This window comes from Oncorhynchus mykiss, chromosome 10 (genome assembly GCF_057628025.1).
Source record: "Oncorhynchus mykiss isolate SJ-2025 chromosome 10, ASM5762802v1, whole genome shotgun sequence".
In the NCBI taxonomy this organism is placed as follows: domain Eukaryota; kingdom Metazoa; phylum Chordata; class Actinopteri; order Salmoniformes; family Salmonidae; genus Oncorhynchus; species Oncorhynchus mykiss.
The window spans coordinates 76,622,501-76,637,500 of record NC_143031.1 but is presented as its reverse complement, the minus strand read 5'-3'; the positions used below and the strand labels follow the sequence as shown (position 1 = coordinate 76,637,500).

Here is a 15,000-nt window from a genome sequence, read left to right as displayed (position 1 = left end):
CTCTGGGCAGGTTTGATCAATTAGCTCAGTTGGTCAGGTGTGAAGCCTAGTTGGAACAAAACCCTGCAGTTCCTGCAGCACTCCTGGTACAGGGTTACGTACCCCTGATCTAGTCTGTTACTTTAACAATGGTGTCTCTTCCTGTCTTTCTCTCTCTTCTTATCTCTTCTATCTCCGTCTCACTCGCTCTCTCTATGTCTATCTCTCACTCTCTATTTCTCTCTCTCACTCTCACTCTCACTCTCACTCTCTCTCACTCTCTCTCACTGGATTGTTCCATATTTCCCATTGATACTCCCACGCTCTCCATAATTTCCTATAGACCTGTAGTGTGTAGTGTGATTGTGTTTTCTTCATCTACTGTATATGAGATTTGCGTTGTCTGGTATGTTCTAGAATTATTGGAATGGATTACAATAGGGCCACAATGACAGAAGGAGAGCGAGACCAGAGAGAAAGACAGTGGGCTAGAAAGACAGTGAGAGAGAGGGAGAGAGGGATAGAGAAATAGAGAGAGATAATCACTTATATTCTGTATGACAGCTGTCAAACGACTATGTCAGATCAGCTCAGCTTGTTTGAACTGTCTGTCTATATATACTGTGGGGGGAACAAGTATTTGATTCACTGTCGATTTTGCAGGTTTTCCTACTTACAGAGCATCTAGAGGTCTGTAATTTGTATCATAGGTACACTTCCACTGTGAGAGACAGAATCTAAAACAGACTGTGGTCCCAGCTCTCTTCAGATCATTGACCAGGTCCTGCCGTGTAGTTCTGGGCTGATCCCTCACCTTCCTCATAAAATGCAAATGAATTACTTAAAAATCATACAATGTGATTTTCTGGATTTTTAGATTCCGTCTCTCACAGTTGAAGTGTACCTATGATAAAAATTACAGACCTCTAGATGCTTTGCAAGTAGTAAAACCTGCAAAATCGTCAGTGTATCAAAAACTTGTTCTCCCCACTGTATATATCTATGATTTATCTTATTTTTACAGCACCTTCAGCACCCTTACTTCCCACAGCTATGGAAATTGGCCTTTACCACTGTAGCCCAGAGAAACAAATTAATTAACAGATTCATGAAAAGGCAAAACAAACAGTACAAAAATGAATCATAACATTTTGAAGTGTCTGTCCTATATCTTTGAGACATAAGAAAGCTCAGGAAATACTGTGTATATTTATTTTGTGGACACATATTTATCTCTTTTTTGTGTTACTTCCATGTATTTTTTGACCCGGTACTGGGTTACCTTCAGGTTACCTTCAGACGAGTCCCGTCCCGGGTCTTAGAGCAAACAGAGAACCCCATCGTGTTAGATATCTCCAGCTTAAACAGACACGTGTGTCAATCGACTCGATTTGAACCATCTCCTTTCTTAATGTTACTTTTCATGTAGTGTTTCCTAAGTGTTATTTTGAACTATTTCCTGTAGTTTTTCCTAAGTATTATTTTAAACTATTTCCTGTAGTTTTTCCTATGCTAGGTCCTAAGACGAGTCTTTAACCACCTTCTAGTCTCATCTGAGAGTGAATCTGTCTGTAAAGGCATCATTTTATCCTCTGAGTGGTTTAATTTCACCACCATAACCCTCCCTCCATCCCTCCATCCCTCTCAATGATTCCCAATCAATCTATCTTCCCTTTTTCACCTCTCCCTCATCCCAGGGCAGCAGGAAGCGTAGCGGTTGAGAGTGTTTGAATCCCAGAGCCAACTAGGTGGAAAATCAGTGACCATGAGCAAGGCACTTAACCCTAATTGCTCCTTTAAGTCTCTATGGATAACAGCGTCTACTAAATTACAAAAATGTCAATGTAAAACTTTTCTGATCATTTTTGCTGTTTTTGTCCTTCTGTCAATAGCTCTGTTGCCATGGAGATCAATGACTTGTAGAGCAACAGGCAGAATGAAAGAATGAAAGGTAGAAATCCCCTTTAAGGAAATCAGAACTACAGGGGGTTGAGGTAGAAATCCCCTTTAAGGAAATCAGAACTACAGGGGGTTGAGGTAGAAATCCCCTTTAAGGAAATCAGAACTACAGGGGGTTGAGGTAGAAATCCCCTTTAAGGAAATCAGAACTACAGGGGGTTGAGGTAGAAATCCCCTTTAAGGAAATCAGAACTACAGGGGGTTGAGGTAGAAATCCCCTTTAAGGAAATCAGAACTACAGGGGGTTGAGGTAGAAATCCCCTTTAAAAGGAAATCAGAACTACAGGGGGTTGAGGTAGAAATCCCCTTTAAGGAAATCAGAACTACAGGGGGTTGAGGTAGAAATCCCCTTTAAGGAAATCAGAACTACAGGGGGTTGAGGTAGAAATCCCCTTTAAGGAAATCAGAACTACAGGGGGTTGAGGTAGAAATCCCCTTTAAGGAAATCAGAACTACAGGGGGTTGAGGTAGAAATCCCCTTTAAGGAAATCAGAACTACAGGGGGTTGAGGTAGAAATCCCCTTTAAGGAAATCAGAACTACAGGGGGTTGAGGTAGAAATCCCCTTTAAGGAAATCAGAACTACAGGGGGTTGAGGTAGAAATCCCCTTTAAGGAAATCAGAACTACAGGGGGTTGAGGTAGAAATCCCCTTTAAGGAAATCAGAACTACAGGGGGTTGAGGTAGAAATCCCCTTTAAGGAAATCAGAACTACAGGGGGTTGAGGTAGAAATCCCCTTTAAGGAAATCAGAACTACAGGGGGTTGAGGTAGAAATCCCCTTTAAGGAAATCAGAACTACAGGGGGTTGAGGTAGAAATCCCCTTTAAGGAAATCAGAACTACAGGGGGTTGAGGTAGAAATCCCCTTTAAGGAAATCAGAACTACAGGGGGTTGAGGTAGAAATCCCCTTTAAAAGGAAATCAGAACTACAGGGGGTTGAGGTAGAAATCCCCTTTAAGGAAATCAGAACTACAGGGGGTTGAGGTAGAAATCCCCTTTAAGGAAATCAGAACTACAGGGGGTTGAGGTAGAAATCCCCTTTAAGGAAATCAGAACTACAGGGGGTTGAGGTAGAAATCCCCTTTAAGGAAATCAGAACTACAGGGGGTTGAGGTAGAAATCCCCTTTAAGGAAATCAGAACTACAGGGGGTTGAGGTAGAAATCCCCTTTAAAAGGAAATCATGTTTTGGAATGTTTTTTGTTTGTTGTTGCTGTAAATCCATACTGACCCACCTGAGTCCCAAATGGCACCATATTCCCTACGTAGTGCACACATTTTGACCATTAGCCCTATGGGATCTCCTTCAAAGTAGTGCATTATGTAGGGAACAGGGTGCCATTTGAGACACTAACACTAAAACACTAATCTTGACCCATTACTGTTACCATAACAACACACCTTCAATGGTACCATTCAGTCTGATTGTCAGTATTGCTGGCAGGCCCCTAGCATTGTATCCATTCAGGAGAAGTCTCAGGAGTCGTAGTATCAATGACAACTGTCCATCTCTCTCTCTCTCTCTCTCTCTCTCTGTTTATGTGTGTGTCACCCTATTAGGTCTGGAAGTGTTAAATAACTACAGTGACTCAGTGCGAACCCTGTCTATTCTCTACATGACTCCTGATGATATATGGGGAGTCTTATGTAGTCCTGTAAATGTTGTAACATAATGGTACTGCAGTCGGAGTCAAATGAGTCAGCAAGACATCTGTGGACATGTTAGATTAATATAATGACTGTTTCCCCTCTTTCTCTCGCTCTCTCTCCCCCTTTCTCTCATTCTCTCTCTCCTCTCTCTCTTTCTTTCTATCTTTCTCTCTCCCTCCCTCTTTTTCTCTATCTCTCCTCTCTCTCCTCTCTCGCATTCATCTCATCTTCTGTTCCACCTACTTCAGGTGAACGTTGAACATTAGTGAACATTGAACATTGAACATTGACATTGTATTTAATTCAAAGCTTTATTTTTCATGGTCAAAGCATTATGGTTTATTTCCTCCACCACCTAATCTGTTGTTTCTCAGTGTACGGTGTGTTAACATGAAGGGCTGATGAACAGCGGTTACAACAGAAAGATGTAGCTTCATGACGAGTTTGGAGGGTACTATGGTGTTAAATGCTGAGCTAATGACGAGTTTGGAGGGTACTATGGTGTTAAATGCTGAGCTAATGACGAGTTTGGAGGGTACTATGGTGTTAAATGCTGAGCTAATGACGAGTTTGGAGGGTACTATGGTGTTAAATGCTGAGCTAATGATGAGTTTGGAGGGTACTATGGTGTTAAATGCTGAGCTGTAGTCGATGAACATCATTCTCACATAGGTATTCCTCTTGCCCAGATGGGTTAGGGCAGTGTGCAGTGTGGTTGCGATTGGGTCGTCTGTGGACCTATTGGGGCGGTAAACAAATTGGAGTGGGTCTAGGGTGTCAGGTAGGGTGGAGGTGATATGGTCCTTGACTAGTCTCTTAAAGCACTTCATGATGACGGAAGGGAGTGCCTTAGCTTTCTTGGGGACAAGAATAATGGTGGCCATCTTGAAGCATGTGGGAACAGCAGACTGGGATAAGGATTGATTGAATATGTCCATAAACACACCAGCCAGCTGGTCTGCGCATGCTCTGAGGACGCGACTAGTGATGCCGTCTGGGCCTGCAGCCTTGTGAGGGTTGAAATGTTTAAATATTTTACTCATGTTGGCTGCAGAGAAGAAGAGCATGCAGGTTTTGGTAGAGGACCGTGTCAGTGGCACTGTATTGACCTCAAAGCGAGCAAAGAAGTTGTTTAGTCTGTCTGGGAGCAAGACATCGTGGTCCGCGACGGGGCTGGTTTTTCTTTTGTAGTCCGTGATTGACTGTAGACCCTGCCACATACTTCTTGTGTCTGAGCCGTTGAATTGCGACTCTACTTTGTCTCTATACTGACGCTTAGCTTGTTTGATTGTCTTGCGGTGGGAAAAGCTACTCTGTATGTATTCGGTCATGTTTCCGGTCACCTTGCCCTGATTAAAAGCAGTGGTTCGCACTTTCAGTTTTGCACGAATGCTGCCATCAATCCACGGTTTCTGGTTGGGGAATGTTTTAATAGACGCTGTGGGTACAACATCACCGACATCACCACACTTGCAAATAAACTCGCTCACCGAATCAGCGTATTCATCAACGTTATGGTTCGACGCTTTGCGGAAAACATATCCCAGTCTCGACCCCACCTTGTGCAACTGGGTCCTGAAGATCCTCAACACAGGGGCCCCACAAGGGTGAGTTCTCAGCCCTCTCCTGTACTCCCTGTTCACCCATGACTGCGTAGCCATGCACGCTTCCAACTCAATCATCAAGTTTGCAGACGACACTACAGTGGTAGGCTTGATTACCAACAATGACGAGACGGCCTACAGGGAGGAGGTGAGGGCCCTCAGAGTGTGGTGTCAGGATAATAACCTCACACTCAATGTCAACAAAACAAAGGAGATGATCGTGGACTTTAGGAAACAGCAGAGGGAGCAGCCCCCTATCCACATCGACGGGACAGTAGTGGAGAGGGTGGAAAGTTTTAAGTTCCTCGGCGTACACATCACGGACAAACTGAAATGGTCCACCCACACAGACAGCGTGGTGAAGAAGGCGCAGCAGCGCCTCTTAAACCTCAGGAGGCTGAAGAATTTCGGCTTCTCACCAAAAACACTGACAAACTTTTACAGATGCGCAATCGAGAGCATCCTGTCGGGCTGTATCACCGTCTGGTACGGCAACTGCTCCGCCCACAACCGTAAGGCTCTCCAGAGGGTAGTGAGGTCTGCACAACGCATCACCGGGGGCAAACTACCTGCCCTCCAGGACACCTACACCACCCGATGTCACAGGAAGGCCAAAAAGATCATCAAGGACAACAACCACCCGAGCCACTGCCTGTTCACCCCGATATCATCCAGAAGGTGAGGTCAGTACAGGTGCATCAAAGCAGGGACCGAGAGACTGAAAAACAGCTTCTATCTCAAAGGCATCAGACTGTTAAACAGCCACCACTAACATTGAGTGGCTGCTGCCAACATACTGACTTAATATCTAGCCACTTTAATAATGGAAAAATGTATGTAATAAATGTATCACTAGCCACTTTATACAATTCCACTTTATATAATGTTTACATACCCTACATTATTCTTTCATATGTACATACTGTACTCTATACCATCTAATGCATCTTGCCTATGCCATTCGGCCATCACTCATTCATACATTTTTATGTACATATTCTTATTCATTCCTTTACACCTGTGTGTATAAGATAGTTGTTGTGAAATTGTTAGGTTAGATTACTTGTTAGATATTACTGCATGGTCGGAACTAGAAGCACAAGCATTTCACTTCACTCGCATTAACATCTGCTAACCATGTGTATGTGACAAATACATTTGATTTGATTTGAACAATCAATCCTACTATCTATGCTGCTCTGCTACACTCTCTATAAACACTATACTGCTTCCTCTATCTATAAATAATACACTGCTTCCTCTGTCTATAAACACTATACTGCTTCCTCTGTCTATAAACACTATACTGCTTCCTCTGTCTATAAACACTATACTGCTTCCTCTGTCTATAAACACTATACTGCTTCCTCTGTCTATAAACACTATACTCCGTCCTCTGTCTATAAACACTATACTGCTTCCTCTGTCTATAAACACTATACTGCTTCCTCTGTCTATAAACACTATACTGCTTCCTCTGTCTATAAACACTATACTGCTTCCTCTGTCTATAAACACTATACTGCTTCCTCTGCCTATAAACACAATACTGCTTCCTCTGTCTATAAACACTATACTGCTTCCCATGCCTATAAACACAATACTGCTTCCTCTGTCTATAAACACTATACTGCTTCCTCTGTCTATAAACACTATACTGCTTCCCATGCCTATAAACACAATACTGCTTCCTCTGCCTATAAACACTATACTGCTTCCCATGTCTATAAACACTATACTGCTTCCTCTGTCTATAAACACTATACTGCTTCCTCTGTCTATAAACACTATACTCCGTCCTCTGTCTATAAACACTATACTGCTTCCCATGTCTATAAACACTATACTGCTTCCTCTGTCTATAAACACTATACTGCTTCCCATGTCTATAAACACTATACTGCTTCCTCTGTCTATAAACACTATACTGCTTCCCATGTCTATAAACACTATACTGCTTCCTCTGTCTATAAACACTATACTCAGTCCTCTGTCTATAAACACTATACTGCTTCCTCTGTCTATAAACACTATACTGCTTCCTCTGTCTATAAACACTATACTGCTTCCTCTGTCTATAAACACTATACTGCTTCCTCTGCCTATAAACACAATACTGCTTCCTCTGTCTATAAACACTATACTGCTTCCCATGCCTATAAACACAATACTGCTTCCTCTGTCTATAAACACGATACTGCTTCCCATGCCTATAAACACTATACTGCTTCCTCTGTCTATAAACACTATACTGCTTCCTCTGTCTATAAACACAATACTGCTTCCTCTGTCTATAAACACTATACTGCTTCCTCTGTCTATAAACACTATACTCCTTCCTCTGTCTATAAACACAATACTGCTTCCTCTGTCTATAAACACAATACTGCTTCCTCTGTCTATAAACACTATACTCCTTCCTCTGTCTATAAACACTATACTGCTTCCTCTGTCTATAAACACAATACTGCTTCCTCTATCTATAAACACTATACTGCTTCCTCTGTCTATAAACACAATACTGCTTCCCATGCCTATAAACACTATACTGCTTCCTCTGTCTATAAACACAATACTGCTTCCTCTGTCTATAAACACTATACTGCTTCCCATGCCTATAAACACTATACTGCTTCCTCTGTCTATAAACACTATACTGCTTCCTCTGTCTATAAACACAATACTGCTTCCTCTATCTATAAACACAATACTGCTTCCTCTATCTATAAATAATACACTGCTTCCTCTGTCTATAAACACTATACTGCTTCCTCTGTCTATAAACACTATACTGCTTCCTCTGTCTATAAACACAATACTGCTTCCTCTATCTATAAACACAATACTGCTTCCTCTATCTATAAATAATACACTGCTTCCTCTGTCTATAAACACTATACTGCTTCCTCTGTCTATAAACACTATACTGCTTCCTCTGCCTATAAACACTATACTGCTTCCTCTGTCTATAAACACTATACTGCTTCCTCTGTCTATAAACACTATACTGCTTCCTCTGTCTATAAACACAATACTGCTTCCTCTGTCTATAAACACGATACTGCTTCCCATGCCTATAAACACAATACTGCTTCCTCTGTCTATAAACACTATACTGCTTCCTCTGTCTATAAACACAATACTGCTTCCTCTGCCTATAAACACTATACTGCTTCCTCTGTCTATAAACACTATACTGCTTCCCATGTCTATAAACACTATACTGCTTCCTCTGTCTATAAACACTATACTGCTTCCCATGTCTATAAACACTATACTGCTTCCTCTGCCTATAAACACTATACTGCTTCCTCTGTCTATAAACACTATACTGCTTCCTCTGTCTATAAACACTATACTGCTTCCTCTGTCTATAAACACTATACTGCTTCCCATGTCTATAAACACTATAATGCGTTCTCTGCCTATAAACCCTAAGAACAGTGCTTACATAAGATAACTACACTTCCTTACGTAAGGTCAACCCTGGTGTCATAATCAGAATTGTTTTATTGCTGCAGCTTTTTCCCAATCTGGCAGTTGGGTGCAGGGAGCGTTTGATTAGGTCTGATTTAGCGGCATCCCAACTCTGGGGTGATTACTTTTGTCTGACTCACTATGCCCTGAGAACAAGAGGTCACTGATAGGATTAGATGATTAGAAATAGAATTAATGGAACGGTCGTATCATTGACTTCAATGAGGACGCCTGTTCTATTCATAATTTTTCAATGCATTTAATCCTGCAGAAAAACTTGGCCCCGGGAACAATGGGTCAGGAACACTGACATTCATTCTCTCTTCTCTTTCTCTTTATTTCCCTGTCTCTTTATTGCTCTCCTCCCTCTCTTTTCATTCTCTCTCTCTCTCTCTCTCTCTCTCTCTCTCTCTCTCTCTGTCTCTCACTCTCTCTCTCTCTCTCTCTCTCTCTCTCTCTCTCTCTCTCTCCTCACTCTCCTACCTCTCTTTTCGTTCACTCTCTCTCTCTCCTCTCTCTCTCTCTCTGTCTCTCTCTCTCTGTCTCTCTATCTCTCACTCCTCTCTCTCTCTCTCTCTCTCTAACTCCTCTCTCTCTTCTCTCGCTCTTCTCTCTCTTCTCTCTTTCTCCTCTCTCTCTCTTTTCCTCACTCTCTCCACTCTCTCTCTCTCTCTCTCTCTCTCTCTCTCCTCTCTCTCTCTCTTCTCTCCTTTCCTTTCCTCTCTCTCTTCTCTCTTCTCTCTCCTCTCTCTTCTCTCTCCTCTCTCTCTCTCTCTTTTCCTCTCTCTCTCCTCTCTTCTCTCTCTCTGTAGCTCTCGTTCTCTTGTACTATGTCTCTGGTCTTGGTGAAGGTACTCCACATCTGAGAACTAAACCCAGGAAAAGTGTTTGAACAGACTAAACATTTGTTATTTGTGTGTGAGTGTCTTCTCTCATTTAATATTATCACAGAAGAGTGCTCCAACTACTTTTCTATACAACCACATGAAACCAGACTGGAAGAAGTCACAAGTAAAGAAACCCAAAGTTACAGAGACAGACCAACAGTAAAGATGTCACAGACGTATAAGGACTCTCACAAGTCAAGTGACCTACAACTAAATGCCTTGACAAGTACTCTGCCAGGCTAGCACTCCCTCAGGTAGACTCCAACAGGTAAGGATTCCCCCAGGTAAAGACTCCCCCAAGTAAGAACTCCCCCAAGTAAGGACGCTCGCAGGTAAGGAGGTCTGTAGGTAAGGACTCCCCAAGGTAAGGACTTCCTCAGGCAATGCCATCTGTAGGTAAGGACTCCCCCAGGTAAGGACTCTCCCAGGAAAAGACTCCCCTAGGTAAGGACTTCCCCAGGTAAGGACTCCCCCAGGTAAGGACTCCCCCAGGTAAGGACTCCCCCAGGCAAGGACTCCCCAAGGCAAGGACTCCCCCAGGTAAGGACTCCCCCAGGTACGGACTTCCTCAGGTAAGGACTCCCCCAGGTAAGGATTCCCCCAGGTAAAGACTCCCCCTCAGGTAAGGACGTCTGTAGGTAAGGACTCCCCCAGGTAAGGACTCCCCCAGGTAAGGACTCCTCCAGGAAAAGACTTCTCCAGGTAAGGACTCTCCCAGGTAAGGACTCCCCCAGGTACAGATTCCCCCAGATAAAGACTCCCCCAGGTAAGGATTCCCCCAGGTAAAGACTCCCCCAGGTAAGGATTCCCCCAGGTAAAGACTCCCCCAGGTAAGGACTCCCTCGGGTAAAGACTCCCCCAGGTATGGACTCCCTCGGGTAAAGACTCCCCCAGGTAATGATTCCCCCAGGTAAAGACTCCCCCAAGTAAGAACTCCCCCAGGTAAAGTCTCCCCAGGTAAGAACTCCCCCAAGTAAGGACTCTCGCAGGTAAGGAGGACTGTAGGTAAGGACTCCCCAAGGTAAGGACTCCCCCAGGTAAGGACTTCCTCAGGGAATGCCATCTGTAGGTAAGGACTCCCCCAGGTAAGGACTCTCCCAGGAAAAGACTCCCCCAGGTAAGGACTTCCCCAGGTAAGGACTTCCCCAGGTAAGGACTCCCCCAGGTAAGGACTTTCCCAGGTAAAGACTCCCCCAGGTAAGGACTCACCCAGGTAAGGACTTCCCCAGGTAAAGACTTCCCCAGGTAAAGACTCTAACAGGATAGGACTTTCTCAGGTAAGTACTCCCCCAGGTAAGGACTCCCACCGGTAAAGACTCTAACAGTTGAGTCGCTCTACCTGTCCCAGTATTATACCTGTCCGAAGACGGAGGCGATGATGGGTTTGAGCCTCCTCCTCTCGGGGGTCTTGAGCCCCCAGGTCTCCTCTGGTGCCTCTGTAGCGGTGGACAGACTTCTGGTCTTAGTCTTCTTAGAAGGCCTCTTTATGCTGCAGGAGCTCCATCTCCTCAACTTCTCTATCTTCTTCTTGATGGAGCCCTGACAGACAGACAGAGACGTATGTGAATCAGGATACAGTGTATGTCCTAGGTAAAGATGCTCAGATGGGGAGATAAAGAGATGGTTAGGATACAGTGTATGTCCTAGGTAAAGATGCTCAGATGGGGAGATAAAGAGATGGTTAGGATACAGTGTATGTCCTAGGTAAAGACGCTCAGACTGAGATGTTAGAATATACAGATGTGCTACCTTAATTTGATCATTCTGTTGTCCCAGATAATTTTCCTGCTCAGCAAAATGCAAATTGTACTGTATTCAAGGTTTTCAGAGGCTTCTAAAGTTTGTAATTTCCACTGAAATGTATCAATCCCTACACATGTCCATTAACTAATACATTTCCTGTTGCTGCAGGATTGGTTTTCTGCTGTGAGAAGCAGGTTCAAATTAAGATAGCACATCTGTCCTGGAGAAAGAGACAAAGACAGACGAATGTTGACCTGTATGTGTCTTGGGTAAAGACACACAGACAGAGATGGAGATACGTTCATGATACCTTATGAGACAGGACCCAAACAGAGAGTTAACTGATGTTCTGATACAGGACCCAGACAGAGAGTTAACTGATGTTCTGATACAGGACCCAGACAGAGAGTTAATTGATGTTCTGATACAGGACCCAAACAGAGAGTTAACTGATGTTCTGATACAGGACCCAGACAGAGAGTTAATTGATGTTCTGATACAGGACCCAGACAGAGAGTTAACTGATGTTCTGATACAGGACCCAGACAGAGAGTTAACTGATGTTCTGATACAGGACCCAAACAGAGAGTTAACTGATGTTCTGATACAGGACCCAGGCAGAGAGTTAACTGATGTTCTGATACAGGACCCAGACAGAGAGTTAACTGATGTTCTGATACAGCACACAGAGAGTTAACTGATGTTCTGATACAGCACACAGAGAGTTAACTGATGTTCTGATACAGGACCCAGACAGAGAGTTAACTGATGTTCTGATACAGGACCCAAACAGAGAGTTAACTGATGTTCTGATACAGGACCCAAACAGAGAGTTAACTGATGTTCTGATACAGGACCCAAACAGAGTGTTAACTGATGTTCTGATACAGCACACAGAGAGTTAACTGATGTTCTTATACAGGACCCAGACAGAGAGTTAACTGATGTTCTGAAACAGGACCCAGACAGAGAGTTAACTGATGTTCTGATACAGGACCCAAACAGAGAGTTAACTGATGTTCTGATACAGTACCCAGACAGAGAGTTAATTGATGTTCTGATACAGGACCCAAACAGAGAGTTAACTGATGTTCTGATACAGGACCCAGACAGAGAGTTAATTGATGTTCTGATACAGGACCCAAACAGAGAGTTAACTGATGTTCTGATACAGGACCCAAACAGAGAGTTAACTGATGTTCTGATACAGCACACAGAGAGTTAACTGATGTTCTTATACAGGACCCAGACAGAGAGTTAACTGATGTTCTGATACAGGACCCAAACAGAGAGTTAATTGATGTTCTGATACAGGACCCAAACAGAGAGTTAACTGATGTTCTGATACAGCACACAGAGAGTTAACTGATGTTCTTATACAGGACCCAGACAGAGAGTTAACTGATGTTCTGATACAGGACCCAAACAGAGAGTTAACTGATGTTCTGATACAGGACCCAAACAGAGAGTTAACTAATGTTCTGATACAGGACCCAAACAGAGTGTTAACTGATGTTCTGATACAGGACCCAGACAGAGAGTTAACTGATGTTCTTATACAGGACCCAAACAAAGAGTTAACTGATGTTCTGATACAGGACCCAAACAGAGAGTTAACTGATGTTCTGATACAGGACCCAAACAGAGAGTTAACTGATGTTCTGATACAGGACCCAAACAGAGGGTTAACTGATGTTCTGATACAGGACCCAAACAGAGAGTTAATTGATGTTCTGATACAGGACCCAAACAGAGAGTTAACTGATGTTCTGATACAGAACACAGAGAGTTAACTGATGTTCTTATACAGGACCCAGACAGAGAGTTAACTGATGTTCTGATACAGGACCCAAACAGAGAGTTAACTGATGTTCTGATACAGGACCCAAACAGAGAGTTAACTGATGTTCTGATACAGGACCCAAACAGAGTGTTACCTGATGTTCTGATACAGGACCCAGACAGAGAGTTAACTGATGTTCTTATACAGGACCCAAACAAAGAGTTAACTGATGTTCTGATACAGGACCCAAACAGAGAGTTAACTGATGTTCTGATACAGGACCCAAACAGAGAGTTAACTGATGTTCTGATACAGGACCCAGACAGAGAGTTAACTGATGTTCTGATACAGGACCCAAACAGAGAGTTAACTGATGTTCTTATACAGGACCCAAACAGAGCGTTAACTGATGTTCTGATACAGGACCCAAACAGAGAGTTAACTGATGTTCTGATACAGGACCCAAACAGAGAGTTAACTGATGTTCTGATACAGCACACAGAGAGTTAACTGATGTTCTTATACAGGACCCAGACAGAGAGTTAACTGATGTTCTGATACAGGACCCAGACAGAGAGTTAACTGATGTTCTGATACAGGACCCAAACAGAGAGTTAACTGATGTTCTGATACAGCACACAGAGAGTTAACTGATGTTCTGATACAGGACCCAGACAGAGAGTTAATTGATGTTCTGATACAGGACCCAAACAGAGAGTTAACTGATGTTCTGATACAGGACCCAGACAGAGAGTTAATTGATGTTCTGATACAGGACCCAGACAGAGAGTTAACTGATGTTCTTATACAGGACCCAGACAGAGAGTTAACTGATGTTCTGATACAGGACCCAAACAGAGAGTTAACTGATGTTCTTATACAGGACCCAAACAGAGCGTTAACTGATGTTCTGATACAGGACCCAAACAGAGAGTTAACTGACAGTGCTGTATGTTCTGATATAGAAAGTATATAGCCTCCAGTTATGTAGTAGGTGTGAGTGAAGACTCACAATAGGCCACTTTACTACTGTACTAGAAGACTCACAGTAGGGCACTATAAGACTCACAGTAGGGCACTCACTATACTACTGTACTAGAAGACTCACAGTAGGGCACTATACTACTGTACTAGAAGACTCACAGTAGGGCACTATACTACTGTACTAGAAGACTCACAATGGGGCACTATAATACTGTACTAGAAGACTCACAGTAGGGCACTATACTACTGTACTAGAAGACTCACAGTAGGGCACTATACTACTGTACTAGAATACTCACAATGGGGCACTATAATACTGTACTAGAAGACTCACAGTAGGGCACTATACTACTGTACTAGAAGACTCACAGTAGGGCACTATACTACTGTACTAGAAGACTCACAATAGGGCACTATAATACTGTACTAGAAGACTCACAATGGGGCACTATAATACTGTACTAGAAGACTCACAGTAGGGCACTATACTACTGTACTAGAAGACTCACAGTAGGGCACTATACTACTGTACTAGAATACTCACAATGGGGCACTATAATACTGTACTAGAAGACTCACAGTAGGGCACTATACTACTGTACTAGAAGACTCACAGTAGGGCACTATACTACTGTACTAGAAGACTCACAGTAGGGCACTATACTACTGTACTAGAAGACTCACAATAGGGCACTATAATACTGTACTAGAAGACTCACAGTAGGGCACTATACTACTGTACTAGAAGACTCACAGTAGGGCACTATACTACTGTACTAGAAGACTCACAGTAGGGCACTATAATACTGTACTAGAATACTCACAATGGGGTACTATAATACTGTACTAGAAGACTCACAGTAGGGCACTATACTACTGTACTAGAAGACTCACAGTAGGGCACTATACTACTGTACTAGAAGACTCACAGTAG

The 15,000-nt window shown here is 43.1% G+C and overlaps 1 protein-coding gene across 1 annotated transcript in view; it reads right to left on the bottom strand.

The window, feature by feature from the left end:
* LOC110498425 (calcium-binding protein 2-like) overlaps nucleotides 1–15,000 on the bottom strand; it is a 40,119-nt gene that overhangs the window by 23,982 nt on the left and 1,137 nt on the right. Inside the window, exon 2 of the mRNA XM_090188022.1 lies at nucleotides 10,913–11,095. Coding sequence (XP_090044148.1) covers nucleotides 10,913–11,095 — 183 coding nt within the window. The remainder of the gene's footprint in view (nucleotides 1–10,912; nucleotides 11,096–15,000) is intronic.